The 13,547-nt window shown below is 44.0% G+C and overlaps 1 protein-coding gene across 1 annotated transcript in view; it reads right to left on the bottom strand.

The window, feature by feature from the left end:
• Nucleotides 1-7,212: 7,212 nt before the first annotated feature.
• Nucleotides 7,213-13,547, bottom strand: part of cntnap5a (contactin associated protein family member 5a) — a 267,130-nt gene continuing 260,795 nt past the window's right edge. Inside the window, exon 24 of the mRNA XM_034186315.1 lies at nt 7,213-7,604. Coding sequence (XP_034042206.1) covers nt 7,408-7,604 — 197 coding nt within the window. The 3' untranslated portion in view covers nt 7,213-7,407. The remainder of the gene's footprint in view (nt 7,605-13,547) is intronic.

Below are 13,547 nucleotides of genomic sequence, written 5' to 3'. Positions count from 1 at the left end.
AAAACTTTTTCCACATACACAATATCACCATTTCCCTCAAATATTGTTCACAAACCAGTCGAAATCTGTGATAGTGAGCACTTCTCCTTTGCTGAGATAATCCATCCCACCTCACAGGTGTGCCATATCAAGATGCTGATTAGACACCATGATTAGTGCACAGGTGTGCCTTAGACTGCCCACAATAAAAGGCCACTCTGAAAGGTGCAGTTTTGTTTTATTGGGGGGGGGGGATACCAGTCAGTATCTGGTGTGACCACCATTTGCCTCATGCAGTGCAACACATCTCCTTCACATAGAGTTGATCAGGTTGTCAATTGTGGCTTGTGGAATGTTGGTCCACTCCTCTTCAATGGCTGTGCGAAGTTGCTGGATATTGGCAGGAACTGGTACACGCTGTCGTATACGCCGGTCCAGAGCATCCCAAACATGCTCAATGGGTGACATGTCCGGTGAGTATGCCGGCCATGCAAGAACTGGGACATTTTCAGCTTCCAAGAATTGTGTACAGATCCTTGCAACATGGGGCCGTGCATTATCCTGCTGCAACATGAGGTGATGTTCTTGGATGTATGGCACAACAATGGGCCTCAGGATCTCGTCACGGTATCTCTGTGCATTCAAAATGCCATCAATAAAATGCACCTGTGTTCTTCGTCCATAACAGACGCCTGCCCATACCATAACCCCACCGCCACCATGGGCCACTCGATCCACAACATTGACATCAGAAAACCGCTCACCCACACGACGCCACACACGCTGTCTGCCATCTGCCCTGAACAGTGTGAACCGGGATTCATCCGTGAAGAGAACACCTCTCCAACGTGCCAAACGCCAGCGAATGTGAGCATTTGCCCACTCAAGTCGGTTACAACGATGAACTGGAGTCAGGTCGAGACCCCGATGAGGACGACGAGCATGCAGATGAGCTTCCCTGAGACGGTTTCTGACAGTTTGTGCACAAATTTGTTGTGTGGGCCGCCAGAAGAGGAGGTACTGCTGGCCCACCACCAGAGGGCGCCCTGCCTGGAGTGCGGGCTCCAGGCACCAGAGGGCGCAGCCCACAGGAGCAGCTAGGGTGACAGCTGTCACGCATCACCTGCAACAGCTGTTACCAATCAGCAGGGGTACATCAGCAGGACGACGTCTCCACCTCTTTGCCGAGATATCGTTCTACCTGGAAGGTAATATTCTCAGCTGACTGCTTGACAGTAACCTTTTGTGACTTTTGTGAGTGATAACAGACCTTTTTTCCAACGAGAGGTGGAGGTAGCTTTCCTGCCGTGTGGATTACTGGGTGCAAACGCGCCCACCTTTAATTGTGTTTTTGTTCCTCGCCAGCAGTACCAGGTCCGACACGCGGAGGCAGTGGCCACCTGGGAGTTCGGGACTTGGCGGCTCCAGTATTCCCGGGGTCTGGTGGCGGAGGAAATCGTGTGGTTCCGGTTCTGCTTTGGACAGGTGTCTCCTATCTTCGAGCCTGCCCACACGACACCTTTGTGGATTGATTCTGATCTATTGTTGTAATCTGTTGTATTTGTTGTGCACATTCACAACAGTAAAGTGTTGTTATTTGACCTACTCCATTGTCCGTTCCTTTGCGCCCCCTGTTGTGGGTCCGTGTACCGACACTTTCCCAACAAAATTCTTTGCTTATGCAAACCGATTGTTTCAGCAGCTGTCCGAGTGGCTGGTCTCAGACGATCTTGGAGGTGAACATGCTGGATGTGGAGGTCCTGGGCTGGTGTGGTTACACGTGGTCTGTGGTTGTGAGGCTGGTTGGATGTACTGCCAAATTCTCTGAAACGCCTTTGGAGACGGCTTATTGTAGAGAAATGAACATTCAATACACGAGCAACAGCTCTGGTTGACATTCCTGCTGTCAGCATGGAAATTGCGCGCTCCCTCAAATCTTGCGACATCTGTGGCATTGTGCTGTGTGATAAAACTGCACCTTTCAGAGTGGCCTTTTATTGTGGGCAGTCTAAGGCACACCTGTGCACTAATCATGGTGTCTAATCAGCATCTTGATATGGCACACCTGTGAGGTGGGATGGATTATCTCAGCAAAGGAGAAGTGCTCACTATCACAGATTTAGACTGGTTTGTGAACAGTATTTGAGGGAAATGGTGATATTGTGTATGTGGAAAAAGTTTTAGATCTTTGAGTTCATCTCATACAAAATGGGAGCAAAACCAAAAGTGTTGCGTTTATATTTTTGTTGAGTGTGTATACGAGGGCTGTCAATAAAGTAACGGTCCTTTTTATTTTTTTCAAGAACTATATGGATTTCATTCATATGTTTTTACGTCAGACATGCTTGAACCCTCGTGCGCATGCGTGAGTTTTTCCACGCCTGTCGGTGACGTCATTCGCCTGTGAGCACTCCTTGTGGGAGGAGTTGTCCAGCCCCTCGTCGGAATTCCTTTGTCTGAGAAGTTGCTGAGAGACTGGCGCTTTGTTTGATCAAAATTTTTTCTAAACCTGTGAGACACATCGAAGTGGACATGGTTTGAAAAATTAAGCTGGTTTTCAGTGAAAATTTTAACGGCTGATGAGAGATTTTGAGGTGATTCTGTCGCTTTAAGGACTTCCCATGGTGCGAGACGTCGCTCAGCGCTCTCAGGCGCCGTCGTCAGCCTGTTCAAGCTCATAACCTCCACATTTCAAGTTCTATTGATCCAGGACGTCGTGAGAGAACAGAGAAGTTTCAGAAGAAGTCAGTTTCAGCATTTTATCCGGATATTCCACTGTTAAAGGAGATTTTTTTAATGAAAGACGTGCGGACGGGTCCGCGCGTCGGGACGCAGCCGCCGCGATGCTCCGCCACAGGAAAAACACCTCTGTTGAAAGCCTTAAGGACAAATTGGAACATCTCCAGCTGATAAACAATTTCTCATATACTCACTCCACTGAAAGCCATCAAAAGCCGCCTGGATTTTACAAATGGTTATCAACACGGAGGTGTCTTTCCTGTGTCCGCACGTCTTTCATTAAAAAAATCTCCTTTAACAGTGGAATATCCGGATAAAATGCTGAAACCGACTTCTTCTGAAACTTCTCTGTTCTCTCACGACGTCCTGGATCAATAGAGCCTGAAATGTGGAGGTTTTCAGCTTGAACAGGCTGACGACGGCGGCTGAGAGCGCTGAGCGACGTCTCGCACCGTGGGAAGTCCTTAAAGCGACAGAATCACCTCAAAATCTCTCATCAGCCGTTAAAATTTTCACTGAAAACCAGCTTAATTTTTCGAACCGTGTCCACTTCGATGTGCCTCACAGGTTTAGAAAAAATTTTGATCAAACAACGCGCCAGTCTCTCAGCAACTTCTCAGACAAAGGAATTCCGACGAGGGGCTGGACGACTCCTCCCACAAGGAGTGCTCACAGGCGAATGACGTCACCGACAGGCGTGGAAAAACTCACGCATGTGCAAGAGGGTTCAAGCATGTCTGACGTAAAAACATATGAATGAAATCCATATAGTTTTTGAAAAAAATAAAAAGGACCGTTACTTTATTGACAGCCCTCGTATATATATATATATATATATATATATATATATATATATATATTGCTCAAGTTTTAAAAACAGCATTTGCCAGCTTTGTTAAAGATGTTGACATCATCTCCTCGGCCACTATGGTTAACAAATATTTGACAATTACAAATAGGAATTTTTGGTCAAAAATGATCATAATTATAAAATGTAAAATTGTTTTTCTGTGACACCAGATGCTCAAAGTGTTGTACTGGTGGTGTCTGATGCTGGTTTTATATGCGTTGCAGGATTTTATATAAGTCTGTGTGAAATGTGTTTTGTTTTTGAGGCTCTCCTAGGTTAATACTTCTTATATTTATAACTGCGCTGCTCGGTGTGAATATGGCCCGATGTTAAACACCAACTGCTCACTACTGCTCTTTACAAGATGTTTCACATTCACGATGCTCAACGGCAGACTGTGTTACTCAATAAAGACAAACAATAAATAACAATCACATTAAATGTTTCCACTCTGGAAACGTATCTGATTTCTAAAAATTCTTAGTCACAAACATCTGTATTTAAAGCAAATAATGTCCAAAGACAAACCCCAGGAGATGTTTAAGAATATCATCACTTTTATTATTAAATTATACATCTATACAATATACCCTTAATAAAACTGCAGCTATACAAATCATTAAGAAGGAGAAGTAGTCACACGGTTTTCACCCATCGCAAAGGAAAGGAACACTGTTGAGAGGTAAGTACTCATCTCTCTGATATGGGAGAATGTTACATGTTCAGACGGTAACAAGCACGTGCACAGATCCGCTCCAGCGTCTCCAGGTCCTTCATTCATTACAGTGTGTTTGAATCTGTAGTGGCGGTTTGTGTGTAACCGTTTTTGCCTAACGTTGTTACTTGCAGCAGGATAAGATTTCTACTAAAATATAAAACACTTGTCCCGCCAATTAAAACAAACAAATAAATAAATGCAATTAGTAATAAATGAACAAATAACCAGGTGTTGTGTGGACAAAAACCGGGGAAATGGTCAGTTAAAAATCCTCTTTGCCTGTATTATTTTTCATGCTGCTTCAAACTGCTTCTTGCTGGGCGTGACAGTTATAAATAAAATATCAGAAAATTGCAAAGAAAATCACGCATTTTCCAGACTATAAGACTTTAATTTTTTGTAATTATTGGGAAATTGTAATCACGGGTAATTGTAATTATGTCAAAAATAGTGATGTAACAGTCCCCCCCCAAAATAGGGGTGTAACTGTCCACAAAAAGAAAAAAAAAAATAAAATGGGAGTGTAACAGTTCCCCCCAAAAGAAGAAAAAAAGGAGATTAATAGTCTACCAAAAAGAGGTGTAATGGTCCACAAACACGTCAGATATTTTGGCCTATGTTCTTTAAGTTTGTGTGTGACTGAATAGTCTTTCCAGATTGTTACAGAAATGTTTTTTCCTCAGTTCTTGCGAAATGTACATTTCACAAATAAATGTGACTTATAGCCAGAAATTAAAACCATGTAAATATGATCAATGCAGTGACAGAAAACAGCAGCATCTTTGAGAGTGTTTAACATTTTTTGCTTGTTTTTTGCTTGAAAAACTACTTGAAATAAATGACCAAAATGCAGCAGTCACAGATTTTCTGTTGATTGATGCAGTCAACATAACGAGTGGAGAAAAAAAAATGATGTCCATCAAGTACTTTTGTTTTCATCCACATTGATTGTTGGTTGATTTATTAGTGTTTTTTTTATTTAAACTGTTTAATTTAAATTTTCTAACAAAAATTTCAGTTTATTAAAACTGTGCCAATTTCATTTAAACGGTTTCACAAGAAAAATAAGTTTACAAATAGATTCCTTTTGTATAAATTGAACGACCCGTAGGACTTTTCATTCAGCTAGCTAGCTAGCCCTGATGCTACAATGGTTCATTTGACTAGCTAGCTTACATGTTGTTAGCTCAAATGAAGCAAGCTGGTGAGCAACAAAAACCTGAATTCTGACAGTATGTGAGAATGCTGTGAGTGAGTCTGTGATTCTTTTTTTTTTGTTGTTGTTGTTTACCGAATAACTACTTCGTCATCTGCAAGTTTTACAGTGCAACGGTTTTCACCAAACTGATTAGTTTTGGGGGTAGAATGGCACAAACGGAGCGAGAACCATTAATGTTTCTGTGAATGCTCTCAGTTATCCAGGTGGTTTCCATAGTAGAGAAGCTTGGATCTTCGACTGGTCTGGGTTGCTTGACACGAGGACGTTTCGCTTCTAATCGCAGAAACTTCCTCAGCTAAAATTCTTGCTCTGGTAGTCTGACTTCTGCTTTGGCTCTTGCAGAGAAGAATAACAGAAGCCAGCAAAAGCTGGAGTTTTAAACCTAACCAGACCCCTCCTACCAAGAGGCAGACTGCTATTGGCTAGTGGCTAACAATTGCTCTAATTAGCACCTATTGTGCTCTAGTTAGCACCCTCCTAATGACAGGGCAGCTGTCCCTCCTAACGATAGGACTGACACCTCTCTTGATGACGTGAATGACTCATTACCATGAACAAAAGACTGAAACTGCTTTGACCTGAGTACCCCATTGTAAATTAGTTCACCATAAGGACAGCATCCCTAGTTACAAACAGAGCAATGTAGTGTATTCTATCAGATGTCAGGAAAAGTGTAATAAACACTACATAGGTGATACTAAGCAGCCGTTGTACAAAAGGCTATACCAGCACTGCATAGAGGGCACCAGTGGACCTCAGTCTGCAGTTCATCTCCACCTTAAAGACACTAACCACACGTTTGAGGACAAGGAAGTTAAAATCTTAGCCAGAGAAAAGAAATGGTTTGAGAGAGGAGTGAAGGAAGCTTTGTATGTGAAACAGTTGAACCCCAGCCTTAACCATGGAGGGGGTCTGAGACACGCTTTGTCCCCTGTTTACAATGGGGTACTTAGGTCAAAGCAGTTTCAGTCTTTTGTTCATGGTAACGAGTCATTCACATCGTCAAGAGGGTCGTCAGGAGAGGCATCAGGAGAGGTGTCAGTCCCATCATTAGGAGGGACAGCTACCCTGTCATTAGGAGGGCGCTAACTAGAGCACAATAGGTGCTAATTAGAGCAATTGTTAATACTAGCCAATAGCAGTCTGCCTCTCAGTAGGAGGGGTCTGGTTAGGTTTAAAACTCCAGCTTTTGTGGCTTCTGTTATTCTTCTCTACAAGAGTCAAGACAGAAGTCAGACTACCAGAGCAAGAATTTTAGCTGAGGAAGTGTCTGCGATTAGAAGCGAAACGTCCTTGTGTCAAGCAACTCAGTCCAGTCAAAGATTCAAGCTTCTCTACCCAGAACCATTAATACAATAAAGAGCTTTGCAAAATTTGCAAAATGAGACGTATGTTTGTTTTCCAGAACTGGAGTGATGTTGAAAAATTGTGCCAAATGATAAAATAAATAAAAAATAAGTAAATAAAGGCAAATTAGGCACTCTTACAGTAGGCAGTATCGGCCGTCCGTCCCTGTCGACAACATTCACTACCACGATGAAAAACAAAGACGGCAGTGAATGCGTGCGTATCTTACAGGCCGCGCCTACGCTTCTTGACTCCGAGTGTCTCCCACTTGAACTGTGGGAATTTTCAGCGTTTGGAGTGCTGCTAAGAACGTGTGCAGCAGCTTTGGATGGCTGCTCCCACAGCCAGCGTCACGCCTCCGCTCCCGTTTGACCAACATCAAAGAAATTGGTGAAGACTCCTCCTCTTCCTGTTTGTGCTGGAGTGGCCGCTCAGCGGGACAGTCCCCGAGGTTTTTACCCGTGTCTCTGCTCGACGTCCAGGTCACGAGCACAGATCTGTGTTTACTAGGAATGCTGCACCTGTCCGTCCGACGGCGGCGTGCGGCGGCCGCTGTCAGATGTAGTACTCCTTCATGGTGTCCCTGACAGAGTTGTGTAGGTGTAGCTCCGCCCTGTAGGCCGGCTCCATGTTGTGCCGTTGCTCCTTCTCCTTCACACCTTCACTGCTCTGTGTTTGCTGCCGCAGGTACAGGAGGCGGGTCAGCACGGCTACAATGCACACGGCGATGAAGGCCACCGCTGTCACAACACCTGAGGAGAAGCCGGGAGAAGGTTTTGTCATAATCCGGATCTGAAAATAATCTGATCTTAATCCTTCATAACACAGCTGCTGTGTGCAGAATTAACCAAAACGAGAACCGTGTTAGCACCGTAAACCTGCCTCCATAACGGATCCCGACTGAAGTGGTTCTCAGTTCCACCCCGTTACGGTACATGCATCACTAATCACATGCTTGAAAAACATAAAGTTACCCTGAAGGACCAACGGTTTGTGAGTTTTTGTTGTACTACATTAAACTGCAGAGCAGACAGCTCAGTGGGAAACCACTCTCCAGACCTGGGTTTGAGTCCCACTCATGCAAATGGAGTGCTGTTGGACAAGACACCCAGTCCACCCACCTGTAAATGGGAAACAGACTTGGGAAGGACCCTATGATGGAGTGAGGTCCCATCTAGGGGAAGTCATAGACTTTCATCCAGTTCACCGACAGAATCCGAGGGACCCAAAAGGCCTCGGACCCCATCGAGGAGGTCTTACTTTAAGTTGATGGGAGAGGTCCATCACCTGCTATGGTGGTTGGTTACAACAAAAGAAACCTGCCAAACCTAGTTTACCCTCAGTAAACTACGTAGTATGTATGCATGTCGTAAACTAACAGTCTTCTGCGGGGGGGGCACAGCAGTACACCACAGTTTCAGCAGGACTGTCTTACAGCTTCCTGTTGTACTCTGAAGTGTTTCCTGATGTTCTCTAGTGTCCTGCAGTCTTCTTGAAGTGCTGTCAGAGTATGCTATAGTGCTATAGTACTCAAGGGGTTTTTGTAGGAAAATTCAGCAAGGGGGCGACAGCATATGGGAGGGAGAGGAGGGATGGTCCAGAAGGGGAGCGCCGCCCCCCCCCGTGCTGCAAGGAGCTTTTGAAAATTTCAGGTCAAAATGAGGCATTCTGAGGCTTCTTGAAGGACCAGAACAACAACAGCGTGTGAGAGCTGCGTGAAATAGGACATGTTTACACATTCTTATTCTATAGAAACCCTTTTGTGGTCACGACCTAGAGTTTAAGGTAAAACCAGATGGAAACAGTTAAGAAGAGAGCTAATTTTTCTCCTGCTGCTGCTGCTTTTCTAATGCAACATCATATTATACAAAAACTTTATTTAAATACTTCAGGATAAACACATTTTAAGGGGACGCTTTTCTACAGGTGTTACTTCATTCAGCACCAATTTAAAATATCAGGCCTGCAGCCAGGAGCTGAAATGAGGAGGGGTGGGGAGTCTTCAGTGGCCCCCAGAATATTTTCGGTTTTTGATGTCCACGGATGCCTTCTGTTTTTTTTTAATTATTTGGATGTGATTTCTGACCCCGATCCCCCCTACTGCTAAATGTATGTTGTACTTGTATTTTCACTTTTTTGTCGCCTTTTACCAAAATTGATATCACAACCTACACGTTTGTTTGATTAGATTACTAATGACAACAACCATAATCAGCTTAATATTTTTGGCTTCCGTCATTCTAACTGACCTGATTTTAAAGCTCGAATCCCAAACAGACCCAGTAATGCTGAGCTTAGACATTACATTAAAAAGAGATATTGCTTCACATCCCACTTTAGTTATGCAGAAAAGTTAAATGAACTAAACTTATTTTTATGGGTCATCAATTAAACTTAGTCCAGAAGTACAGTAACAGGTAGGCCCAGAGAAATACTGATTTAAACATTTTAGTTATAATAATAACAACAATAATAATAGTAATTATAATTATTATTATGATTAAATAGTAGTTGTATAAAAATGTGTTCAAAAGTGGACCTTTTAATCAAGAGGTGTTGGGGAGGGCATGTCAGCCCTACAACACCCTCTTTCTGTTTGGATGCGCCCCTGGTTTGTCGTCTCTGAGCAGGAACAATTAAGAATTTCTGTATATATGTGGAAAGTGCGACCTTATTGAGAGGTAAAAAGGCTTCACAAGCGTATTTTACATCCTGCCATCCTCAAAAAGAGTCTTTAGGTGTATTTTGGGGAAAAAGGCGTTGGAGAATGTTGTTAATGCATCGTGGGTCTGCAGCTGTGTTTTTAGTTTAACCATAGCAAGGACACTCACAAACACACTCAGAGTAGACTTTCAAAGAAAAGTAAAAAAATATGTTTGTAATACTCTGCTCTTTGCTTGCTGTGTCAGTTGTCACCACGCTGTGAGACACTCAAACACAACGCAGGCTGACCCTCCTCCAGAGTGCAAACAGGACACAGAGGAACAAACAGGGACTCGTTGCCAGGAGTTAAAACAAAAACGGAAATGTTAATGTACAGATTGATTTCTTAACATTTTGAATGAGGAAAATTTATATCTTGCATTCAGCCTTGATTTTCTCAGCCACATGGGGTGTGCAGCCAGTACATTCTGAGTGCCGGTCCCAAGCCCGGATAAATGAGGAGGGTTGCGTCAGGAAGGGCATCCGGCATAAAACAAGCCAACCCAACTATGCAGACTCAGAATCGAATTCCCATACCGGATCGGTCGCGGCCCGGGTTAACAATGTCTGCCACTGGTGCTATTGCCCAACAGGGTGCCGGTGGAAATTGGGCTACTGCTGGGCGAAGACGACGAAGAAGAGGAGGAAAACATTGCCACGAACAGCGGGAGAAGAAGAAAGCTAGAAGGGTGGAAATGAGAGTGGGGACTTTGAATGTTGGTAGTATGACTGGTAAAGGGAGAGAGCTGGCTGATATGATGGAGAGGAGAAAGGTAGACATATTGTGTGTGCAAGAGACCAAGTGGAAGGGAAGTAAGAGCAGGAGCATCGGCGGTGGGTACAAGTTGTTGTGCCATGGTGAGGACAGGAAGAGAAATGGTGTTGGGGTCATTTTAAAGGAAGAGTATGTTAAGTGTGTTGGAGGTTAAGCGAGTGTCTGACAGGGTGATGAGTGTGAAGTTGGAAATTGAAGGGGTGATGATGAATATCATCAGTGCATATGCCCCACAGGTAGGTTGTGAGATGAAGGAGAAAGAAGATTTCTGGAGTGTGTTAGATGAGGTGGTGGAGAGTGAGCCCAAGCATGAAAGAGTGGTGATAGGAGCAGACTTCAATGGGCATGTTGGTGAAGGGAACAGAGGTGATGAGGAAGTAATGGGTAGATATGGCATCAAGGACAGGAATGGGGAAGGATAGATGGTAGTTGATTTTGCAAAAAGGATGGAAATGGCTGTGGTGAGTACCTACTTTAAGAAAAGGGAGGAGCACAGGGTAACATAAGAGTGGAGGAAGGTGCACACAGGTGGACTACATTCTTTATAGGAGATGCAAGCTAAAAGAAATCACAGACTGTAAGGTGGTAGCAGGAGAGAGTGTCACTAGACAGCATAGGATGGTTGTTTGTAGGATGACTTTAGAGGTAAAGAAGAAGAAGAGAGTGAGAGCTCAACAAAGGATCAGATGGTGGAAGCTGAAGGAGGAAGACTGTTGTGTGAAATTTAGCGAGCAGGTGAGAGAAGCACTAGTTGGAGGGGAAGCAATTTTGGACAACTGGAAAAGTACTGCAGATGTGGTGAGGGAGACAGCTAGGACAGTACTGGGTATGGCATCTGGACAGTGGAAGGAAGACAAGGAGACTTGGTGGTGGAATGAAGAGGTCCAGGAAAGCATAAGGAGAAAGAGGTTGGCGAAAAAGTTTTGGGATAGTCGGAGAGATGAAGAAAGTAGACAGGAGTACAAGGAGATGCGGCGTAAGGCAAGAAGAGAAGTGGCAAAAGCAAAGGAAAAGGCATATTGCGAGCTGTACAAGAAGTTGAATAGTAAGGAAGGAGAAAAGGACTTGTACCGACTGGCCAGACAAAGGGACAGAGCTGGAAAGGATGTGCAGCAGGTTAGGGTGGTAAAAGATGCACATGGTAATGTGCTGACAAGTGAGGAGTGTGTGCTGAGAAGGTGGAGGAAATATTTTGAAGAGTTGATGAATAAAGAAAATGAGCGAGAGAAAAGGCTGGATGATGTGGCGAGAGTAAATCAGGAAGTAAAAGAGATTATCAAGGAAGAAGTGAGGGCTGCTATGAAGAGGATGAAGAGTGGAAAGGCAGTTGGTCCAGATGACATTCCAATGGAGGCATGGAAATGTCTAGGAGAGATGGCAGTAGAGTTTCTAACCAGATTGTTTAATAAAATCTTGGAAAGTGAGAGGATGCCTGAGGAGTGGAGACAAAGTGTGCTGGTTCCTATTTTCAAAAACAAGGGTGATGTGCAGAGCTGCAGTAACTACAGAGGCATAAAGTTGATCAGCCACAGCATGAAGTTATGGGAAAGAGTAGTAGAAGCTAGGCTTAGAAAACAGGTGAAGATCTGTGAGCAGCAATATGGTTTCATGCCGAGAAAGAGCACTACAGATGCAATGTTTGCTCTGAGAATACTGTTGGAAAAGTACAGAGAAGGACAGAAAGAGTTACATTGTGTGTTTGTGGACTTAGAAAAAAGCTTATGATAGGGTGCCAAGAGAAGAGTTGTGACATTGTATGAGGAAGTCTGGAGTGGCAGAGAAGTATGTTAGGGTAATGCAGGACATGTACAAAAATAGTGTGACAGCGGTGAGATGCACAGTCGGAATGACAGACTCATTCAAGGTGGAGGTGGGATTACACCAAGGATCAGCTCTGAGTCCTTTCTTGTTTGCAGTGGTGATGGACAGGTTGACAGATGAGATCAGACAGGAGTCCCCATGGACTATGATGTTTGCAGATGACATTGTGATCTGTAGTGAGAGTAGAGAGCAAGTTGAGTCTAGTCTGGAGAAGTGGAGATATGCTTTGGAGAGAAGGGGAATGAAAGTCAGTAGAAGCAAGACTGAGTACATGTGTGTAAATGAGAGGGAGCCCAGTGGAATAGTGCAGTTACAAGGAGTAGAAGTGGTGAAAGTAGATGAGTTTAAATATTTGGGGTCAACTGTTCAAAGTAATGGAGAGTGTGGTAGAGAGGTGAAGAAGATAGTGCAGGCAGGGTGGAGTGGGTGGAGAAAGGTGGCAGGAGTGATTTGTGACCGAAGAATATCAGCAAGAGTGAAGGGGAAAGTTTACAAAACAGTAGTGAGACCAGCTATGTTGTATGGTTTAGAGACAGTGGCACTAACAAAAAGACAGGAGGCAGAGCTGGAGGTGGCAGAGCTGAAGATGTTGAGATTCTCTTTGGGAGTGACAAGAATGGACAAGATTAGGAATGAACATATCAGAGGGACAGGTGGGACGGTTTGGAGATAAAGTCAGAGAGGCGAGATTGAGATGGTTTGGACATGTGCAGAGGAGGGACCCAGGGTATATAGGGAGAAGGATGCTGAGGATGGAGCCACCAGGCAGGAGGAGAAGAGGGAGACCAAAGAGGAGGTTCATGGATGTGCTGAGAGAGGACATGCAGGTGGTTGGTGTGACAGAGGAAGATACAGAGGACAGGGTGAGATGGAAATGATTGATCTGCTGTGGCGACCCCTAACGGGAACAGCCAAAAGACAAAGAAGAAGAAGAAGAAGCATTCAGCCTTGATTTTCCATCAGGATGGCATCAGCGTGAATCCTGCCTTCTGGCAGCCCAACTGAAGGAAATCCATTGTAGTGATGGAGAAGTTTAATCCTTGTTAATGTTATGTATTTCTGGAAGAATTGATCACCAAGGGCGATGCTGTATGCTAGGAATAACGCTTAAAAAACAAAAAATCGGCCTTTCAACAAGCGGGTACAAAGCCTAAACAAGAAGGTGCGGTGCCTCTATTTCCTGGTTTAAAATTACTCTTGATACTCTCTAGTGTTCTATAGTACAGTAGTGTTCTATAGTGTCCTACAGTTTCTTGGAGTACTGTCTGAGTATCCTGTTGTACTCTGGTGTTGTAGAGTACAGTAGTGTTCTATAGAGTCTTATCGTTTCTTGAAGTACTGTTGGCGTATCCTGTAGTACTCTCTATTCTTTGAGAGTACAGTAGTGTTCTATAGT

Source organism: Thalassophryne amazonica, chromosome 14 (assembly GCF_902500255.1).
Source record: "Thalassophryne amazonica chromosome 14, fThaAma1.1, whole genome shotgun sequence".
Taxonomy (NCBI): domain Eukaryota; kingdom Metazoa; phylum Chordata; class Actinopteri; order Batrachoidiformes; family Batrachoididae; genus Thalassophryne; species Thalassophryne amazonica.
Note: the sequence above shows the minus strand (reverse complement) of the source record. Positions and strands in the feature narration are given on the sequence as shown.